General features: G+C 43.9%; 1 protein-coding gene across 1 annotated transcript in view; it reads left to right on the forward strand.

The window, feature by feature from the left end:
- clns1a (chloride channel, nucleotide-sensitive, 1A) overlaps nucleotides 1-22,187 on the forward strand; it is a 44,730-nt gene extending 22,543 nt beyond the window's left edge. Inside the window, exons 5-7 of the mRNA XM_080197671.1 lie at nucleotides 7,240-7,416; nucleotides 11,637-11,703; nucleotides 21,564-22,187. Of these exons, the coding sequence (XP_080053797.1) occupies nucleotides 7,240-7,416; nucleotides 11,637-11,703; nucleotide 21,564 (245 nt within the window). The 3' untranslated portion in view covers nucleotides 21,565-22,187. The remainder of the gene's footprint in view (nucleotides 1-7,239; nucleotides 7,417-11,636; nucleotides 11,704-21,563) is intronic.
- Nucleotides 22,188-22,626: the final 439 nt, after the last annotated feature.

Genomic DNA, 22,626 nt, shown 5'->3' on the forward strand with positions numbered 1-22,626 from the left:
CTGCACCCTCTCCTCCTCCCCTATCTAGTCTATGAATGATGTGCTTTGTCTGTACAGCACACAGAAAACAATATTTTTCCATGGAATTCCAATTGGCCTCCACTCAGGCCACTTTTTTCTCTCAAGTGAGAGCAGCATGTACTGGAAGTAGACACCTGTGAAAAATAACTAAGCTAATGTTTTGGAAGACTGAGATATAAGCATGCATAACAATAGAGGGGGAGAAAAGGCAGCTACTCCCACTATGGAGTGTGAGCTGGATGACCTGCAGACTGCATCATCATAAACCATTTGGGTGGCACAGTGGATAGCACTACTGCCTCACAGCGCTAGGGACCCTGATTCGGTTCCAACCTCAGGTCGTTGTCTGTGTGGAGTTTGCATGTTCTCCCCATGTCTGCAGAGGTTTCCTCCCATAATCCAAAGATGTGCGGGTTAGATTGATTGGCCGTGCTAAATTGCCCCTTAGTGTCCGGGGGATTAGCAGGATAGATGCAGGTTACTGGATTAGGGCCTGTGTGGGATTGTGGGTGGTACAGATTCAATGGGCCAAATAGCTGCCTCCTGCACTGTGGGGATTCTATGGTATTTGATGATGCATCCAAACCTTCCCCCGTTCCCTCGAGTTTATGTTTTTAGTCACAGTTGCTTTTGTGTTTGTCTTTATTGTCTGTGGCTTTGAACAGAATGATTATTTTGCCTGCAAGTTCAGCCAAAGCTAGATTGAGGGAGGAATTACAATCAAGCAAGACACAACGCAAACAGTTGTCTGTGAGCAAGTGGATTATGTCATGATCTATTGGCTCTGTGTTCCATCTCTGCCACTGTCATGTTGTTGACGAGATTGATTTCCTTTTCTTTACACCCTGGCAAGACTGCCTGGCTTTCTGCCCCCATACGTTAATCCAGTGGAGAAAAAGTACTCACACAGTTTGGCTCTAACTGTGTGAATGCCAGTAGTATTCTTGACGAGTGTTGAATGGTAGCACAGCTTTCTAATAAACTCTTTAGTTTTCCAGAATGTGTTGTTCAGAAAGACCTGAGGGGAAGAAGACTAGCCGACTTAAGTGACGTGGAGGTGAGGGGAGTGGTGTGGCGGGTAGATCCACTGGAATCTGACAGTGCAGAAGGAGACCATTCGCCCTGTCATGCCTGCATGACGACAATCCCACCCAGACCCTATCCTGTAATCCCAGGTATTTACTGTAACCTACACATCCCAGGACACTAAGGGGCAATTTAGCATGGCCAGTCAACTTAACCCGCACATCTTTGGACTGTGGGAGGAAACGGGAGCACTCGGAGGAAACCCACGCAGAGAATGTGCAAACTCCACACAGTCATCCAAGGCCGGAATCGAACCTGGGTCCTTGGCGCTATGAGGTAGCAGTGCTAACCGCTGCGCCACTGTGCTGCCTTGTTGTGTCACCGTGCCGCAATAGTCCTAGAGTTGCTATGGAGAACAGGCAGGAAAAAGTTGGGGCCCAGGATCATGAGCAGGCTTATGGGGCTGAATGGTCTACTTCTGTTTCATATGTTCTGATGAGTAGGTTTGTCAAAGATACACACTTTAGTGGGTCAGTTGGCCTTTTCTTAGTCTACGTATTGTTGAGTATCTTCTGTTTGCTTTGTTGCTCTTGCTAATCGTTTTGCTTTTTAAGACCATAAGACACGGGAGCAGAATTAGGCCACTTGGCTCATCAGGTCTACCCCGCATTCAATCATGGCTGATACTTTTCTCATCCCCGTTCTCCTGCCTTTTCCCCATAACCCCTGATCTCCTCATCAATCAAGAACCTATATATCTTAAGGAAGGTTTTAAGATTTTCAGTGACGTATTTGACAGTAAGTAAGAATGTTCGAAAGATAATAGGGGTGGCATAGTGGTTAGCATTGCTGCCTCAGCGCCAGGAACCCAGGTTCGATTCCCGGCTTGGGTCACTGTCTGTGTGGAGCCTGCACATTCTCCTCGTGTCTGGGTGGGTTCCCTCCAGGTGCTCCGGTTTCCTCCCGTGGTCTAAAGATGTGCGGGTTAGGTGGATTGGCCATGCTAAATTGTCCCTTAGTGTCAGGGCGATTAACTGGGGTTATGGGAATGAGGTCTGGATGGGATTGTGGTTGATGCAGATTTAATGGGCTGAATGGCCTCATTCTGTACTATAAGATTCTATGATTTTTTTTAAATATGGATGCTGCCTGATGTTTAAAATTCCATTTCTAGACCATAAGACAAATAGAGATGCTTGAAATTGCACAAGAGGGAAAAAGCTAAATAGAAAAGAAAACGCCAGTATTTCAACCGTTTAGTCAGAGCTGAAAAGCAACAGAGATCTCTTCCAGGGGACAGAGAGATGCAGCAAAAAGAGGGATTGACATGGATGTAGTTGGATGATAGATGTCAAAGTGCAGTTGCAGGCGAGCTACAGTGAATGAGTGAGGATAGCGTGAACCAGACAAGCGTGATGTACCACGACAGGAGATCCCCAGTACAAGCAGCTCCAGGGGAATTTCACAGTAACTTCATTGCATTGTTAATGTGAGCCTTATTTGTGACTAATAAATAAACTTAACTTTATTCCAAGCAACATTTGAGCAGTTGGTATTTTCCACATTGTATTTATTTTTAAATCTACAGCCATGAAATATGACTCAGAATGGAGTCTTAGAAGCTTTCTTCATCTTCGCTAACTTGGTATAATCGATAGCTGCACATTGCAGGAATTGAACAAGTATATTTGAGTGATCCGCTTCTTGCACCCTGCAAATGCTTTGCCACCTCCAGCTGATTACTGCCAATGCCAGTAGCCACAAGGTTATTGATCGGGAAGGCCATTTGGCCCATCTTGACTTCTCTATCCAGAATGATCCCAAAGCTCTGCCACTCACTCCTCTATCATCATTGCAACAGCTGATTGAATTTCCTTTTCATTTTATGGGATGTAGGCATCATTTGGCTCCAATTTTGCGAAGGCTTCTTGATGCCTTACTTGGTCGAATGCTGCCTTGGTGTCAGGGGCAGTGACTCTCACCTCGCACCTGACGTTCAGCACGTTTGACCATGTTTGAACCAAGGCTATAATGAGATCAGGAACTGAATGACCTCGGTGAAATCCAAACTGAGCAGCCCATGAGCAGGTTATTGTTGAATGACTGAGACGGTAATTAGCCAGTTTTTTTGTGTACAGGACATAACTGGGCAATTTTCCACATTGTGGGGTAGATGTCCGTGTTGTAGCTGTACTGGAAAAGCTTGGCTAGGGGTGCAGCAAGTTCTGGAGCACAGATCTTCAGTATCGTTAACGAACGATTCCTGGGTTTATTCATGCGTTGAAACTTTTTTTGTGAAGGATTTCTGATAATCTTGAATATGCCTGTAACTGCTTCCGTCTGTGTACCCCTCGTCCTCTTCCTGCAATTGAATTTGGGACAACTTTTTCCAGGTTGACGTCCCTACCGTTTGCAGGATTCTAAGGTCTGTTAGATTATCACTCAAGCAGTGTTCCCCCTATAGAATATAAGAATAGTTCAGTCTCCCTGTTGTACCGCGGAGCTCCTTGTCATTGCCACTTGGTCACCCATTCACTCATCTTGTGTGCAGCCTGTTGGTTACATGCTTGGCCTATTGCCCATTGCACAGCACAACTTAGAGGGTGCATTGTATTTGGCACTTCCTTTCAAAGGCCGAGAAACCAAAAGTTTCAAGTTTCATAGAAACTAGAAGCAGGAGTAGGCCATTCAGCCTTTCGAGCCTGCTCCTCTATTCATTTTGATCATGGTTGATCATATTCAATATCCTAATCCCTCCCCTTTTTGCCACATCCCTTTAGCCCCAGGAGCTGTATCTAATTTCTTCTTGAAATCTCACAACACTTTGGCCTCAACTACTTTCTGTGGTAGTGAATTCCATACCTTCACCATCCTCTGGGTGAAGAAATTTCTCCTCCCCTCAGTTCTAAAAAGGTTTGCCCCTTATTCTCAAATTATGACACTAGTTCTGGACTCTCCCACCATTGGGAACATTCTTTCTGAATCTACTCTGTCTAACCCTGTTAGCGTTTTATAAGTTTCTATGGGATCCCCTCTCACTCTTGTAAACTCCAGTGGATATAATCCTAACCAATTTGGTCTCCTCATGACAGACCTGCCTTCCCAGGAATCAGCCTGGTAAATCTTTGCTGTACTTCCTTTATAGCAAGAACATCCTTCCTCAGATAAAGATATCAAAACTGATCACAAGGGTCCTTTTCCTTGTCAATCATTTAGACTTCTTGTGACTGAGGATCGGCTTAATGTCTCCTCCTTGTCCTGCCTGTGTCAACCTGAGGAGGAATATTTGCAGTGCTATTTGTGTGGTCTAGCCAGAGCACATTGTGCTTTTCTGTACCCTCTCCAAAGCTTCCACAGCCTTCTGGTAGTGTGGCGCGGCCAAAGTCATAACTATATAACTACTTTTGGTTTTGTCATCTACGTTGGCTGCAGAGTGTCCTGATCATCCCCAACCATGTGGCAGCTGCAGCACAATATCCTCCCTGCATTAAAAGACTCCCCACACAAGCTGTTGATACAGGCGTTGTGGAAAGTGCCCCCACTGCTTCAAGGGGCTGCTATTAAGGATGACTTTGGCTGTGCCACAGTACCAGAGGCTGTGGAGGCTTTGGAGAGGGTACAGAAAAGATTTATCAGGATGTTGCCTGGTATGGAGGGTGTTAGCTATGAGGAGAGGTTGGAGAAACTTAGTTTGTTCTCACTGGAACGACAGAGGCTAAGGGGCAACCTGATAGAAGTTTACAAGATTGAGAGGCATGGACAGTGAAAAGCTTTTTCCCAGGATGGAAGAGTCAATTATTAGGGGGCACAGGTTTAAAGTGCGAGGGGCAAGGTTTAAAGGAGATGTACGAGGCAGATTATTTACACAGGGTACTGGGTGTCTGGAACTCGTTGCTGGGGAAGGTAGTGGAATTGGATACAGTAGTGACTTTTAAGGTGTGTCTTGACAATTACATGAATAGGGTGGGAGTAGAGGGATAAGGTCCCTGGAAGGGTAGGGGGCTTTAGTTAAATTCCGGCCACTGCATAAATTGCACATGCCTGTCATTGATCTCCTTCCCTGAAATCATCACCCGCCTGATGAAGGAGCAGTGCTCCGAAAGCTTGTGGTTCCAAATAACTGTTGGACTTTAACCTGGTGTTCTGAGACTTCTTACTGTGCCCACCCCAGTTCAATGCTGGCATCTCCACATCGAAGTTAGTGATAACAGTGGTGTTTTGCTTTTACTCATTTCAGCCATAGGTGGGCAGTGTTTGCAAAGAAACCACAATACGATTGCAGTTCTGCTCAGTGTAATCTTCCTGAACACTGTCATTTGGAACAATTAATGTAAAGCTACTGGTGGACTTTATGGCTCAGTAATGTTTAAAAGGCTTGCATTGTCTCCCGTATTCATAGATTTTTACTCAGTAATTTGTTGTGACCTGGAATTCAACCCCAATTTAACCCCAATAGGGCTGTTAAAGTGCCAGAAGTAGCTTTCATACACAAACTAGAAGCAGGAGTGGGCCATTCGGCCCTTTGAGCTTGCTGCACCATTCATTTTGATCTTGGCTGATCAGCAAATTCAGTATCCTGATTTCCACCTGCCCTGTCCCTACACCCCCTATCCCATGATTCCTTTAACCCCAAGAGCTATATCTAATTTCTTCTTGAAATCCGACTATGCTTTGGTAATGAATTCAACAGATTCACCCCCACCTGGGTGAACAAATTTCTCCTCACCTCAGATCTAAAAGGTTTACTCCTTATCCTCAAACTATGACCCCCTAGTTCTGGACTCGCCCACCATTTGGAACATTCTTTCTGAAGCTACCCTGTGAGAATGTTATACATTTCTGAGATCCCCCCGCTCTCTCCCCCCCCCCCTCACTCTTCTAAACTCCAGTGAATATAATCCTATCTGATTTGGGTCTTTTCATATGACAGATCTGCCATCCCAGGAATCAGCCTGGTAAACCTTCACAGCACTTCCTTTGTAGCAAGAACATCCTTCCTCAGATAAGGACACCAAAACTGTGCACAATATTCTAGGAGTGGCCTCACCAATGGCCTGACAATTGCAGTAAAACGTCCTTATTCCTATACTCAAGTCCACTTACTATGAAAGCCAACATACCATTTGCCACCTTTACTGCCAGTTGGATCTGCTGCTTTTAGTGACATGCGTGAGGACACCAAGGTCTCACTGAGCATCCACCTCTTTCAATTTGCATTCATTCAAAGGCAGATCAGGCCTTCCAATTTCTGCTCATAAAGTGGATAACCTTACTTTCATACTTCATTTTCCCCTTAATTGCTTGGTCTGCCTTTGCTGAATTTTAAACTGAAATTTGTTATGAATCAATAACATCTTTAAGCAATAATGCAACTCCACTACCTTTTCCTTTCTGTCCTTCCTAAACACTGAATAGCCCTCAGTGTATAGTTCTCATCATTGGTCACCTTGGAGGCATATCTCTGTAATGCCAACTACATCAAACCTCTTTACATCTGTTTGTACAATTAATTTATCTGTTTTATACTGAATGCTTTCAACAGGGAGTCGAACTTTTTTTGTGCTTTCAATTGGAAATCTAACTTTTTAGCGTATCTTCACTCTTTTCCCCTTTCGGGGAATGGCGGTCAGTTGGTGGAAGAATTTGCAGCTCATTATTAACCCTTTGAACCGCATCATGAATGCTCCTTCTGGGCCAGCAGGTGCTGGTGTGGGACGTGACCCCAGAGCTTCTGACCCAGAAGAGGCAGGGACCCTACCCATTGTGCACAACGCCTTAGGGAATCAAATGTGTCGCTGAGAAGGAAAACAATTGCCTGTCTGTTGAGAAAGAGCAAGGTAGTGGAGACCACTTTGAAAAAGCTGGGAGAGGCACTATGGGCCGAATGGCTCCCTGTAGGGTATAATTCCAAATTACAGTAAGCAGTAATTATTTCAGTTGGTTTTAAGTAATAACAAAAAGTCTTCACTGCCATAAACAGCACAGAATGACTTTAATAGTTTCTTATTCCCTTGGTTTGGAAATGGCAGGTTTCTGTGAGGGCTACGTATGTATTGTTGGGAAAGCCCCTTTATTTCTGCAGTGCACTGACCAGTCTGGCGTGTGATCCATTGAGTGAATTCTGCAATCCTTTTATTAATGCTCGTTGCCCTTTGAAATCTAATGGTCCATTTCTCCCTTCACTCCTGACAGAGCGAGGACAAGGAGATGTTCCCACGTTCTACACATACGAGGAAGGCTTCTCCCATTTGAACCCTGAGGGACATGCGACGCTACAGAGACTCGAAGGCATGCTAGCTCAGTCAGTCAGTCAACAGGCTTTCCATATGGCTGGGGTGCGGACAGAATCATCAGCAGTTGACACTGAAGGTGAAGTAAACTCAACCCTGTTTAAGCTTAAGGCGAGGTGGGGGGGGGGGGGGAGTGGTGCGTGGGGGTGTAATCCTAACAATTAAACACCAACAAAATTTGGAAGTGTAAACAGTGAGAACAGTGGCAGAATTCAGAACTGCTGAAATAGGGCGACAAGTGGCAGGTAAATTTACTGCAGAGGAATATGCAGTAATGCCATTTGAAAGGAAAATAAGGCCATGTAAATAAGTGGCAAATTTTAAAATGAGTGCAGGAACCTGGGATTTGGGTACATAAATTTTGGTATGTATGTACGTGTATGTTTGTACTTACATAAATGTGGTAGGATATATTGATATATTCCTATACCCAGGTCCAGCTCATTAAAATAAATTAAAAGCAACTGGGGTCCTTATTCAACCACTGCATAATTCCAGTCAGTTTGGTAAAATAACCAATATTGTTTGAGCCAATTTCGTACCCATTCTACTACTGCCTCTTTAATTGCATGGGTTTTAATTTTAGTAACAGGCTTTCTGTTTGGCATTTTAACATATCCGAGGAAGATTAAAGTATTGTCCATCCCATCCAGATTCGGTGACTTTGCTACCGAGAGCAACGCCAAATGTTTAAATACTTCCTCTTTATCTATATTTTACCTATCTAGTTTCTCCACTACCTGTTTTTTTTTGTAACATTGTTGTGGCATTCATTTCTCTAAAGAGAAATACAAAGTATTGATTTAGTACCGTTGCTCTGTCTCTGCAGGAAGATTTCTTTTTGATCCCTAATACAGCAGCACCTGTCCTTTGCCGCTCTATAAATAGAATCATAGAGGTTTGTAGCACGGAAACAGGCCCTTTGGCCCAACTTTTCCAAGCAATCCTTTTTTTGGACCGCAATTGCCTGCGTTTGGCCCATATCCCGCTACCCATCTTACCCGTGTAACTTTCCGAATGCTTTTTTAAAAAAAACAAATGTGTATCTGTCTCAACAGCTATCTCTAGCAGCTAATTTCAGACACTCACCTCCCGCTGTGTGATAAAGGACTGTAGTATGCCTTTCAATGTTGCCTGCTTATCTTTTCTCATCCATTGTGATCTTTCTTTAGTTGTCCAGAAAACTCCAAATTTGCATGTCCTTCCTTTACATCCTCGTAGGAATGTATATAACCTAGAAGGAGAGATTAAATCAAGAATGTCCCACTTGAATTAAAGATTTAATGACCTTGTTTGTTTCTCTGTTTGATGCATTATGAAGTCCTTGAGTTGAGTATATTAGGGGTTGAGCTGCAGCCAACAAGTTTGAGTTGCACGTGACCTTTATGCCTTCCTGTCAGTTGCAGGTATGATAAACAAAGGTTATAGCAGTAAACCTAACCATGCTTCCTCCCTACTGATATTCATTACTTGCACTGCACTTTGCAAGCAATCTTTTCACATTCACCTTGGAATGACCAGCTCGTTTTTCATAGAAGGTTCAAAAAGCCAGCCACCCACTTTCCAGCATTTGGCCCATTGCCCTGCAGGTTACAGCACTTCGGATGCATGTCCTTTGAAATGAGTTGAGGGCTTCTGTCTCTACCACCCGTCAAGCAGAGAGTTTCAGACCTCACCCACCCTTTGGGTGAAAAATGTTTCCTCCTCTCCCTTCTAATCCATCTGCCAATCACTTTAAAATCGTTGCCTCTTAGTCACTGAGTCTTCTGCTGAAGAAATTGGAGCAAAGAAAGTTGCAGCACAGGAACAGACCCTTCGCCCTCCAAGCCTGCCCTGACCGTGCTGTCCAACTGAACTAAAATTCCCATCCTTCCAGGGACCAAAAAAACAAGGAAAGTTATTGGCTCCTCAAGCCCGATCTGCCAGCATTCAATTAGACCTTTACATAACTCCATTTAGCCACCTATGCTTCATATCACTAATAAAAATCCAGTGACCATGGGTCTGGGAAGCTGCAGTTGAACCCCCGTATCCACAGCCTTCTGGAGCCGTACATTTCTGCTGTATTGTGTGAAAAAGTCATTCTTGATTTCACTTCTAAATAATCTAGTTGTACCTATAAGAAAATGGGCGGTGCAAAAGGAGCTAATTTAGTATCTATAACTGAGGTTTGTACCTCAAAAGCAGCATGACCTCTTTGACTTTGAGCTGCATGATGAATTAATAGCTAGTAAAGATGACTCACACTAGAGGGATCATACATGTAGGAAGGTCAATGTTATGTAAAATGTACTCGTGCTGAGCTAACTCAGACAGAGTAGGGATCAGACTGGGATTTTTCCATTCCGATTAAGTTACTAAAGTAACAGAGAATGTCTTTCTCTAAAATCTTGGGGATATTACGTTATCTTCTTAAATGGCTGCTGCTATTTTTAGGACTTCATTGTTGTGTGGTGATTTAAAAAAAACAAGTATCGTGATATTTGTGGAGTTAACAAAAAGGAACATGAACTTATATAGCAACTTTTTTACAACCCGCAGACATCCCAAAGCCAATTAGTTGCTGCTCCTTCACGTTTTCATATCCTCCAGACCCGACTATTCAAATTCACTGTTGTCTGGTCTCCCACATAACCTGCCATAAACTTGAAGTCATCCAAAACTCTGCCCAACTCTTGACTCTCACCAAATCCTGTTCCCTTACTACTCACTGACCGACACTGGCTCCTAGTCAATTCATGTGTTGATTTTAAAATTCTCATGCATGTTTTTACATCCTTCCTGGTCCCTATGTCTAATTTGCAGCTCCACAACCCTTCTGAGATGTTTGCTTCCCTCTAATTCTGGGTTGTTGAGCATCACCAATTTAATTGTTTCATTGGTAGCAATACCTTTAGCTGCAAGGCCTTAAGCTCTGGAATTCCCTCCCAGCACTATCCTTCTCTCTTCCTCATTTTCCTCCTTTAAGACATGCTCTCTAAAACCTCCCACCTTGACCAAACTTGGTGTCAAAAATATTCCTGTAAAGCATTTTGGGATGTTTTATTATGTTAAAGATGTTATATAAATATGTATAAGGGGATGTGTTGGTGCAGGGGTATTATCACTGAGTTAGTAATACAGAGACTCCAGATAATGCTGTGGGGGTTGAAGTTCATATTAATTTGAATTCAATAAAAAAAATCACAAATTAAAAGTATAATGACGACCATGAAGTCACTGATGCCCATTAGAGACGGAAATCTGCCGTCCTTACCCGGTCTGGCCTACATGTGACTCCAGAGTCACAGCAATGTGCGTGACTGTGAAATGGCCGAGTGAGACAGTCAGTTCAGGGACAATTAGGGATGGACAACAAATGCTGGCCCAGCCAGCAACATCCAAACCCCATGAATTAATTTTTTTTTTAAAAGGTTAAATCTGGCAACCAGTTTGCACACAACGTGTTTTACAAACAGCACAAAGTTAAATTACCAGTCAAGCTGCTTTTTAAGTTTTAGTTGGAGGCTCGAACACCAGAACTGAGTCCCAATATGTGGGATAAGACCAACGAGCAATGAGAGATTGGTACCACAGTTAATTTTCATTATTCTTTTTATTCCTTCATGGGATGTGGGTGTGGTTAGCAAGGACAGCGTTTGTTGCCTATCCCTATACGCCTTTGAGCTGGTTTGTTCAGCCATTTCAAAGGGACGGTTGAGACTCAACCACATTGCTGTGGGTCTGGAGTCACATGTAGGCCAGACCAGGTAAGGAAGGCAGATTTCCTTCCCTAAAGGACATTCGTGAACCAGATGGGTTTTTAATGGCAATTAATCGATCTCCATTGATGAGACTAGCTTTGTGGCAGAGTGGTTAGCACTGCTGTCTCACAGCACCAGCTGCAGTCACTGTCTGTGCGAAGTCTGCACTTTTTCCCTGCGTCTGCATGGGTTTCCTCCGGGTGCTCCGGTTCTCTCCCGCAGTCTGAAAGACGTGCTGGTTGGGTGCATTGGCCATGCTAAATTCTCCCTCAGTGTCCCTGAACAGACACTGAAGTATGGCGACATGGGGATTTTCACAGTAACTTCATTGTGGTGTTAATGTAAGCCTACTTGTGAGACTAATAAATAAACTTTAACTTTATTTTATTAATTGAATTTAAATTCCACTAATCTCCCGGGTGGGATTTGGACCCGTGTCCCCAGAGCATCGTTCTAGGTTAGTAGTCCAGTGACGTTACCACTCCACTACCATCTCGCCAATATATCTCTGCAGTCCTGTCATTCTTTGGGATCTAATTGTAACCTCTCTTTGTAGATGGAATGGAGGTGGATGCTGCTCCAGTAGAAGCTGGACAGTTTGATGATGCTGACGTGGATCACTGGTAAGAGCTGATTTAAAGCCTCGTCTTAAAGCAGTGTTCCCGGTGTTATATAATGTCGAGGGAATGTAAGGGTTTTTATTCTTGTTATTAGCTGATCAGGTGACCAGCTGGAAAATGTTTAAAAAAGCAAAGCAGCTGGTGTCCCACAGGCCCGTCCCTCCCACCACCCTGCACTCATGTTGGTGGGACCATCGTGACTAAATACTTCCCATATCCTCCCTCCAGCCATGTGGGATAGTCCACAGAAAGAAAATACAAGGAAAGGGCCCTCATAAAAACTCCCTCTCTGATTCCCTCAGGCAATCAAAGCCAGTCCCAGAGATCACACCTCATACATGTCATCTGTAAGAGCACTCTCCTTCGATACCATTTTTGCTAGATGTTTGTGCAGCAAAGGTTCTGGGGATGGTGGGGCTGATGTATGAGGAGAGATTGACTAGGTTAGGACTGTTTTTGCTGGAGTTCAGATGAATGAGGAGGGATCTCCTAGAGACTTATAAAATTCTAATAGGACTAGTCAGGGTAGATGCAGGGAGGATATTCCCGATAATGGGGGAGTCCAGAACCAGGGGTCACAATCAGAGGATTCAGGGTAGACCATTTAAGATGGAGGAGATGAGACATTTCTTCACCCAAAGAGTGGTGAGCCTGTGGAACTCATTACCACAGGAAGTAGTTGATGCCAAAACATTGAATGGATTCCAGGGGTGGCTAGGTATAGTACTTGGGGCAAATGGGTTCAAAGGTTTTGGGGAGAAAACAGGATTAGGCTATTGAGTTGGACGATCAGCTGTGATCGTGATGAGTGGCGGAGCAGGCTCAAAGGGCCAAGTGACCTCCTCCTGCTCCTATCTTCTACATTTCTATGTTTAAACCATAACCTCACAAGTAAACAGTCAAAGAAAACGTGTTGCTCTGTTTTCTTGGTGCATGTAATCTGCTTAATGTCTTAGTGACATTCTGTAGTTAGCATTGAAAACAATCCCAAAATGGAATCAATACAATAAGGGGAGTGGGGGAAGTCAAGTGGCTGGATTTAACCAAGGGGGCAGGAGGAAAGCAGAGGCCATTTCTAACCCTACTTCCTGAACCGATTGCTATCTTGAGTTCCCCCAATGTGTTTAAATTTATTCATCTAAAAGGTTTAGACAACTCATATTGAAGGGATACTACCTTTCTGCAAAGTTTTTTTTGCAAACCCTTATCAGTTTTCTCCTGTGCCTACTTTAGAGGATCTGACACCTTGATGGAAGAGAGCTACTTGGGCACCTGCTCCCCTCTAGGTTCCTCACTCAAGTAGACATTGCTCATGGGCAAGCCTTTATGGCGAATATTGGAGCTGTTTGCCCAGGACACATCCTGGGAACATCGCTGCTGAGGCTGATCCCTTCCTCACCTGCCACCTACACTCGTGTGCTTTGAGGAGAAGTGGGTCCTTAGACACGTGATCAGGGATGGGCATTTGTTCCATTCCCACTGACCCACAGCTCAGCTTCAGAGGTATCAAGGCCAGTTGTGATGCTTCTTCTTCCTGTGGCTGTGAACTCCACGCAAACCAGGTCAGAGACTGATCCTCCTGCTCTGCGTCTGCTACAAAATCACTGATAACCCAGTAAACAATTGTGTTTTTTTTTGAAGTGTACAATGTGTCATCACTAATCACATCTTTATATATTTGCGTTTTAAACTTTGTGGCCTGTATCATCATCTACCCCATCAAACATTACAAAAACTTCTAGAACACTTTGTTTTTAAATAATCTTCGATAGATTTTTGATTTGATTTATTATTGTCACGTATTAGTATACAGTGAAAAGCATTGTTTCTTGCGCTATACAGACAAACAATATCGTTCATAGGGAAGGAAAGGAGAGAATGCAGAATGTAGTGTTACAGTTACAGGGTATAGAGAAAGATCAGCTTAATGCAAGATAGCTAAGAGATTGAATGAAAGCGTTGTTAGAGAGTTTAGAACAGTTAGAATGACGTTTTAGAAGCCTAGAATGAGAGTTAAAGATAGAATTAGAAGGTGTGCTGGGCACAGCTTGCAAGGCCCATTCCAGCGCCATCTTTGTTAGATGGAGGTTGCAAGTTATCGAAACAGCATTTCGTGACTTACAAGGCGAGAGTGATACCAACTAAGCCACACTGACAGGCAGGAAACCAAGAAAAAATCCCCTTCTGTAAGGAAATGTTCAGCTCCTGCCGGCTCCAATCAGACCGGTTTGCTAATACTGTGACACTGCTCGGCTGCGGGATTTGGCTATGATTCCCACAAGGAGCTGACACGCCGAAATATTGAGTTTCCAGTTGTAGGGAAGGAGAGAGCTTATTGGGGCCACTTTTCAGGGTCTTGGGGCAAAGTTGCTACAGACTTAGTGACTCCTGGTCTGGCAACACCTCGATTTTAAAAACTCTCATCTTTGTGTTCAATCCCTCCATGACCTTGAGCCTCCTGATCTCTAACCTCTGCAACCTTTCATGATCTCTGCATTCTTGCAATTCTGGGTCAATAACAAATACCTGATTTTTATCGCTTCTCCATCGACAGCTGTGGCTTTGGCTGCTTGGGTCCCCTCCTGTCTCTCCCTCTCTTTCCCACCCCCACCCCCCCAACTTTGGCCACAAGTCCTCTTGTGTTGCATTTGACTTGGTATAACATTCTACCTAATTGCATTCTTGTGAGGCACCTTTGGGGCGTTCTACCACAACGTTCACTGTATAACTGCATCTGTTGTCCAGCTGGGCAATGGTGATTGAGGTAAACAAATAAAAGGGAAGTTGAGCGATTTGTTCATTTGGCAACCTCCCATGGGATGGCACTGAGCCCTCTCTGTACAGTTTCAAGTATGCCAGTACAGCATCTGAAGTTTCACTTACGTCATTACTTACAGAGAGTTTAGATAGGCTCTCTACATAGAATCACAACAGTGCAGAAGGGGGCCATTTGGCCCATCGAGTCTGCACAGACTCTGCAACACAGCGTCCCACCCAGGCCCTATCCCCGTCATCCCACATATTTATTTTGCTGGTCCACCTAACCCGCATAACTTTGGACTGTGGGAGAAAACCGATGTACTCAGAGGAAATCCACACAAACGGGGAGAACAGGTCAAATGGGATGAAGGAGTATAATATCAAGTGTAGAGAACCAGAAGGACCTTGGGGTCTGCGTCCATAGGACTCTTAAATCGGCCTTGCAGGTAGAGGATGTGGTTAAGAAGGCGTATGATGCGCTGGGATTGAGTTTAGGAGTCAGGAGAAAATGCTGCAGCTTTATAAGACCCTAGTCAGACCCCACTTGGGTACTGTGCTCAGTTCTGGTCGTCTCATTACAGGAGGGATGTGGAAGCTATTGAAAGGGTGCAGAGGAGATTTACAAGGATGTTGCCTGGATTGGGTGGCATGCCTTATGAGGATAGGTTGAGGGAGCTCAGTCTTTTCTCCTCGGAGAGACGAAGGATGAGAGGTGACCTGATAGAGGTGTATAAGATGTTGAGAGGTATAGATCAGGTGGATTCTCAGAGGCTTTTTCCCAGGGCTGAAATGGTTGCTACGAGAGGACACAGGTTTAAGGTGCTGGGGAGTAGGTACAGAGGAGATGTCAGGGATACATTTTTCACTCAGAGGGTGGTGGGTGCGTGGAATTGGCTGCCGTCGGTGGTGGTGGAGGTGAATTCGATAGGGTCTTTCAAGAGACTTCTGGATGAGTCCATGGGACTTAATAGGATTGAGGGTTATGGGTAAGCCTAGTAGGTAGGGATATAATCGGCACAACTTGTGGGCTAAAGGGCCTGTTTGTGCTGTAGTTTTTCCTATGTTCTAACATGCGAACTCCAGACAGACAGTGACCCAAGGATGGAATTGAACCTGGATCCCTGGTGCTGTGATGCAGCAGTGCCAAGCACTATGCTGCCCTTTTTCCTGTGTGAATGCTGTAGTGGCCATGTTCAGTGTTGCCTTATTGAACATTCACATTGCTTACTCAAGACAGACTAAAGTTTGAACCTTGGATCTTCCTGTCCTTTACAAATGAGCTACTCATTGACTAATGCAATGTGGAAGTGTAGCATTCCTTGGCCCGTAAAATGCACTTTACCCCTCTGTCAATAATTAAAAGAAATCTAGTAGCAAAGAAAAGGGAACTACATGGTGATGACAAATGAATTCCTTAATATTTGAACTTTGATTTGGAAGATTTGTACTTTGTGTTCAGTAGTTTTATTAATATATTCAATTTATTCCTGATTGCATAGTTTTATGCTGCATTGCTGATATCCATTTCAAAGTCTGCCTGAGCTGAAACTAAACAAATCCAGCTAATCTGGGAAAGAGATTCTCTGAAACTGCCAACAGCCTGTGGGTTAATCCATTGTGGCACCACAAAAATCCTCCTTCATTTTGATTGATCTACTGGCTGGCTGTTCAGAATGTTACAACAAATTAAACAATCTTCTGGACATCTTGGCCGTGATCTCACATTGATTTAGGTGCTGAGATTTATCCCAACCCTATCAAGTGGAGACAGTGGCATAGTGGTAATGTCACTGAGCTAGTAAGCCAGAGGCCCAGGTAAATGATCTGGGGAGACATGGGTTCAAATCCCATCATGGTAGTTGGAATTTGAACTTGTTAAATGAGCGGGTGCTTCCTCTTGTGGGGCATTCTAGGACGAAAGGTCTTAAGATAAGGAGCAGCGAATTTAAAACAAAGTTATGAAGAAACTACTTCTCCCAAAGGGTTGTGAATCTGTGGAGTTTGCTACCTCAAAGTGCGGTGGATGCTGAGGCAGTGAGTAAATTTAAAAAGGGGTTAGACAGATTTTTAATTGGTAATAGGTCAAAGGGTTATGGGGAGAAGGCAGGAAAATGGGGACGAGGTTCATATCGGCCATGATTGAATGGTAAAGCAGACTCGATGGGCCAAATGGCCTAATTCTGCTCCGATGTCTTATAAATCTGGAATTAAAATTAGTCTCTGTAATGGGGACCATGAAATCCATCCATTTCACTAATGGCCTTTAAAGAAGGAAATGTGCAGTGCCCTAAGTCTCCCGACCCACTGGCCTTTGAAATGGCCCAGCAAACAACTGAGTTAAAAGGTAACTGGAGATGAGCCTTGCCAAGGACTCCCGCGTGAAAGAATATAGAGTCTTAAATCCCCAACTGAATGGCACAGTCGCCTTGTCTCATTGCTCGGAATTGCACTTGTTAAGATACCAATTTGGAGCCTGAAAGCATTTGTGATTGAGCCACTCAAAACCAAATTGTAATGTAATCCAGAGAAGATGTGCATCTTCTGAGCCATGCTGTGTTGAAAGTGTATCTTAATATGGAACATCAAGCTGAAGGGAAAATGCAGTATTTACTGGGCTTTGTAGCAGACAGTGGTCAGCAGGACTCTGGCTTCTACTGTGTTGCAGGAGAAGGAGCCTGACACCCCCTGAAGTAGAGGCATGGGTTAGTGGGGATGGAAGAGGTGAGATGAATAGAAAAACAGTCGTTATCTCAAGTTCCAACAGCAATTGTAACAATGATAGAGAACAGGATAGGTTGGGGAGGGAGAGAGTTTGTAAACATGGGGCGTTGGGCGGAAACACTCTTGGTGAAGGAGATACCTGACTGAACGCCACAAATCTGAAAGTCCGCTGAATCTGGTTTTTCAGCGTTTGCTGGTAGTGACAGAGCTGCAGTGAGCATGGCACTGTGAATGAACACAAAATAAATGTTAGCAGGAGACTTAGGCCACATTTGGAGTATTGTGTACAATTCTGGCTGCCATACTACCAGAAGGATGTTGATGCGTTGGAAAGGGTGCAGAAGAGATTTACCAGGATGTTGCCTGGTTTGGAGGATATGGACTATGAAGAAAGGTTGAACAAACTTGGATTGTTTTCACTGGAGTGTCGGAGGATAACGGGGACCTGATAGAGTTTATAAGAATATGACAGGCTTGGATAGTGTGGATAGTCAGAGTCTTTCTCCCAAGGTTGGAGGGTCAATTACTCAGAAGTATAGGTTAAAAACAAGAGGAGGAAAGTTTAAAAGAGATGTAAGGGACAAGTTTTTCACACACGGGATGGTGAATGCCTGGAACGCGCTGCCGGGAGTGGTCATGGAAGCAGATTCTATAACAATGTTCAAGAGGCATCTAAATAGATACATCAATAGAGGAATATGAAGGCAAGAAAATAGATTAGAGAGGCATCTGTGTCGGCACAGACTTGGTGGGCTGAAGGACCTGTTCCTGTGCTGCACTGTTTTTTGTTCTTTGAGTAGTCCATTTGGCCCCTCGAGTCTGCTCTGCCGTTCAATAATATTGTGGCTGACCTAATTGTTGTCTTAATGCCACCTTCCTGCCTGCCTAGGCTCCAGGATGTTTCATCACAGATTGCCCTGTATTAAGAACTCGGACCGTGAGCGTTTGCAGTCTGTTTGTCTCCAGTGTGCATCTGCTTGAACCTGATTCAGTCTTTACCTGATATGCAAGCAGTCACATTCCAACACTGATTGCTGTGGCAGAGAGTTTGTTTGACTGACAATTAGTTTAATTTTCTTAATTCCCTTCCTTGACGGCGAGTTATTGGTGTCATTTGCAGCTAAGTCATTGGGAAGTGTTCTTTGGCTCTGTTAGACTTTGGGGTGAGGTGGACAGAGTGGATTTCTTCAGTGGGAGACCCAACTGGCTCCAAAAATGAAGTGCCAATTATGAAAACCCAGTTCCAATTTGACCCCGTGTGGCAACCTTGCAAACCTGATATCTCAGCCAACAGATTGAGCAGTACACTGGGACACTTGATTTACCAGCCAGCCAAGTTCATGAATGGGAGCTGGAGAAGGACCAATCACGCTGGAATCCGTCCCACTTGGCTCTCATTAACCCTGCAGCATAATGGCCAGGAGGTTAGGCTAGTCCAGACTGCATTAATGTCAAGAGGCAGGTTGATGCTTTGAGTTGATAAACTGCTCTCACTCGAGGGACTGGGATCAAATCAAAAACCGTGAATAGCTTCTCCATTTTCTTTTTTTTAAAAAAAATCAATCACAGTTGCAGGTGCTGGAAGTCTGAAATAAAACCGGAAAATGCTGGGAGCGCTCAGTGGGTCAGGGAGCATGTTGAGGGAAACTGAGTTAATGCTTCGGGTCAGAAATCCTTGGTGAGATCTGGAACATATTGGAGATGAACTGCTTTTTTAAGTTGCACGCTATTTTCCTCATTTGAGGAGTTACTTTAGTGTTGATTCAATGTTCGGTTGATTGGCAGTTGACTGGATTTTTGCAGTGCCATTTTGTACATTCTGGAAGGTGTATCTTGTTGAAGTCAGATTGTAGTATTGAAGCAATCTAAAGGGAAGGATTTATCTTACTCAGATTTGTGTGGAAGAGTTATTATTGTTAAGGACATTGCGAGCAAGGCTTGGGCTTCCAAAGATAGAGCCAAAAATTGTAAAATGATATCCAGCTCAATTCTCTGCAACCTTTTCTGGACTTGCGTCCACTTCTGAACTATCAATCTGTGTATCCAATATCAAATTACATGCAAGGCTAATCTGTGTTAGTGAAACTTGGCCACAGGATTTTTGAGGCACGTTGTGTAGCCTCTGGATTCTCACGTTGAGGGTGGGAAATAACAGTTGGCGTGTCCAGCAATCTCATTTCTTTCTCCAAAGCCCTCACCCAGTTGGAGAGCATAATTGGAATAGACATTGGATAAGCACAGAATCTGGCCAGTCTTCAACATGAGAGCATTTAAAGTTTTCTTTAATTTGAACCAATTCTCGGCATGTGGGCATCTCAGGCAAGTTGGGCATTTATTTATTGGCTCTTCCCGGTTGTCCTTCAGTGTGATGAGCCACTGCCTTAATCTAGAACCATTGAATCCTTACAGTGCAGAAAGATGCCATTCGGCCCATCATGTCTGCACCATCTCTCTGAAAGAGCATCCCACTCAGGACCTCCCTTCCACCCTATCCCCATAAACCACCTAACCTATGCATCCTTGGACTGTGGGAGCAAACTGGGGCACGAGGAGGAAATCCACGCAAACATGGGGAGAGAACGTGCAAACTCCACACAGACAGTGACCCAAGGCCAAAATTAAACCTGGGTCCCTGGTGCTGCAAGGCAGCAGTGCTAATCACTTTGCACTGTGCCACCCAATCTACTGCAATCCATGTCAAGATGATACTTGGGTTAGAGGGAGCCAGGACTCTGATCCAGCAACCCAAGGAACAATGATATATGCCCAAGTCAGAGTAGTTGTGTGGTGTTGAGAGACCTCGAGGTGGTAACCCAGGGACTGAGGCTGATGCTCTGAGGACATGGGTTCAAATCCCACCATTGGCAACTGGCAGAATTTGAATTCAGATAATAAATCTGGAATTGTAAAGCTAATCTCTAACAGTGACCACAAAATTATCTATGTTATAATTCACTAATGCACTTTTCGGAAGGAAATCTGCCATCCTGACCTGGTCTGGCTTACATGTGACTCCAGAGCCACAGCAATGTGGTTGTCTCTTAACTGCTTTCTGAAGTGGAGCAAGATAATCTATGAGGGCAATTTGGGATGGACATCAAGTGCTGGCTTTGCCAGTGATTCCCACATCCTGTGAAAGAATTTTTAAAACCTTGCTTCTGTGTATTTTTAGGTGACAGGTGTTCCAGGTTTAGGAAAGAAAATAGCCTATCTGACAATCAGAGTGGTGTTCAGTAACATGGACCCAAGACACTGATATTTGCCTGATGACATGTAAATTCAGCCCACACCCAAAAGGGTGGGGCTGGGCTGGAAGGCGATGAAAAACAACCCTACTGTTTTTTGGAAAAAAAGACAACTATTACCTGGTTTCCTCCGGGTGCTCCAATTTCCTCCCACAGTCCAAAGATGTGCGGGTTAGGTTAATTGGCTAAATTGACCCGAGTGTCAGGGGATTAGCAGCGTAAGTGAAGGGCCTGGGCGGGATTGTGGTCGGTACAGACTTGATGGGCTGAATGCCCTCCTTCTGAGATGCAGGGATTTTGTAATTAACCTTGACCCCTTTGTTTCCATTATTTAACTTTTAACCGTTTTCTATCTTTTATTTCTTTATTGTCTTTCTTTATTTTTCTTCCATTCCCCCATTCTGTCCCTCTATTTTAAACCCCCTTTCCTTACCTTTGCTTCTCCTTTCCCCCTTTTTTCTCAATTTTACCTCTATTCCCCCTCCTCCACCCCACATTGTCATCTGTCACAGTTTACTTTCTGATTCAGCTTCTCTGCCATTGGGCTATTCATACCTTCTCTTCTTTCAATGGACTGCCATCAGCATCCTTTCCCCTGATTTTTGTCACTGACTCATCTTTCATTCCCTCGCCCTGCAGTATAAATATCTTCCACTTTCTATGCCTTTTAGCTTTGACAAAGGGTCATCTGCACTTGAAATGTCAGCTCTTTTCTCTCCTTACAGGCACTGCCAGACCTGCTGAGATTTTCCAGCATTTTGTCTTTTGGTTTCAGATTCCAGCATTCAGAATAATTTGCTTTTATCATATAATATAATCCCTACAATGCAGAAGGAGGCTACCCGGCCGATCGAGTCTGCACCAACAACACACAAGCCCTATTCCCATAACCTTATACATTTGCCCAGTTATTCCCCTAACACTAAGGGGCAATTTAGCATGGTCAGTGCACCTAACCAACACATCGTCAGTCTGTGGGAGGAAACCCGTGCAGACTCTGCACAGATAGTGACCCAAGCCAGGAATCAAACCCGGTTCCTGACGCTGTGGGGCAGCAGTGCTAGCCATTGTGCTACCGTGCCACCCTACCACTATTTAAAGATGTATTTTTAATCTAACTTTCCATTTCTGTTGCAGAAGGGCCTCAACAATCAACAAGTGTTCCTAATTTACGAAGACTGCATCTCATCGTGACGTGACAGTGGGTGACCTGATTAACAGAAGTTTAATTAACATTTGAAGGAAACAAAGACAGCTGCCTAACCTGGTTTATGTGTAACAAAACTGCTGGGGGGTTTAAAATGTGTCCTGTACTGACAGCTACCACTTAAATTGCTCAATATGAAGTTGGGATGCGAAGCTTTAATATAGTGCTGTTTTCATAGTGTACGTCACGTTTTGTGTCAACAAGTGTTGCAAGATTACGATGTTAAGTAAAACCTCTTTTGTACTAAGTGGATAACTGATTTCAGCTGCTTTCTGACTCTTATTTAGGGAACCTGGGGTGCAGGGGTTCATGAATATAGAAGGGCTCCAAAATGTTTTGGGCAGATTTTCTGGTTTGTATTTTTTTTGCCATGTAACTAAAGGGCAACAATGTTTTAAGACTACAAATGTTAATCTTGACAACAGTTTTAAAAATAGCTGGTCAATAATTGTATTTGGATTAAAGCTATAGATGTTTTTTTTAGGGGAAACATGAATAAATTGCAAAATTTGTACCTCTGCAGCTGAAGGCGAATTAAATAACAAAACTCATAATTCTGGTTAATCTCTGGTTATTGTCGCTATAAAGCTTGTGGGCAGTAGGCGGGCAATGTTAGAGCAGGCTGGAAGGCCCAAATGGCTTGCTTCTGGTTTTCTATGTAGCGTTGCAATGGTGCAATCTCAAAGAACAATTAATTAATTTTATAAATTAATTCTCTCTCTCTCCCTCGCTGCAGAATCGCTTGCAACACATCCTCCTTGCAGATTCTGCAGAGAGAGAATTAATATATAAAAGCAAAATACTGCAGATGCTGTAAAACTGAGTACTAACAGAAAAGTCTGGTTGCATCTATGGGGACAGAAACAAGTAACGTTTAGAACAAAGAACAAAAACAGCCTGGGAAACAGGCCCTTCGGCCCAACGAGCCCGTGCCGCCATCTCAACACCACCTGTCCCCCTCTCCACCCACGACCCCTGTCTAATGTTTTCATG

Source organism: Carcharhinus amblyrhynchos, chromosome 10 (genome assembly GCF_965287045.1).
Source record: "Carcharhinus amblyrhynchos chromosome 10, sCarAmb.v2.hapA, whole genome shotgun sequence".
Lineage (NCBI taxonomy): Eukaryota > Metazoa > Chordata > Chondrichthyes > Carcharhiniformes > Carcharhinidae > Carcharhinus > Carcharhinus amblyrhynchos.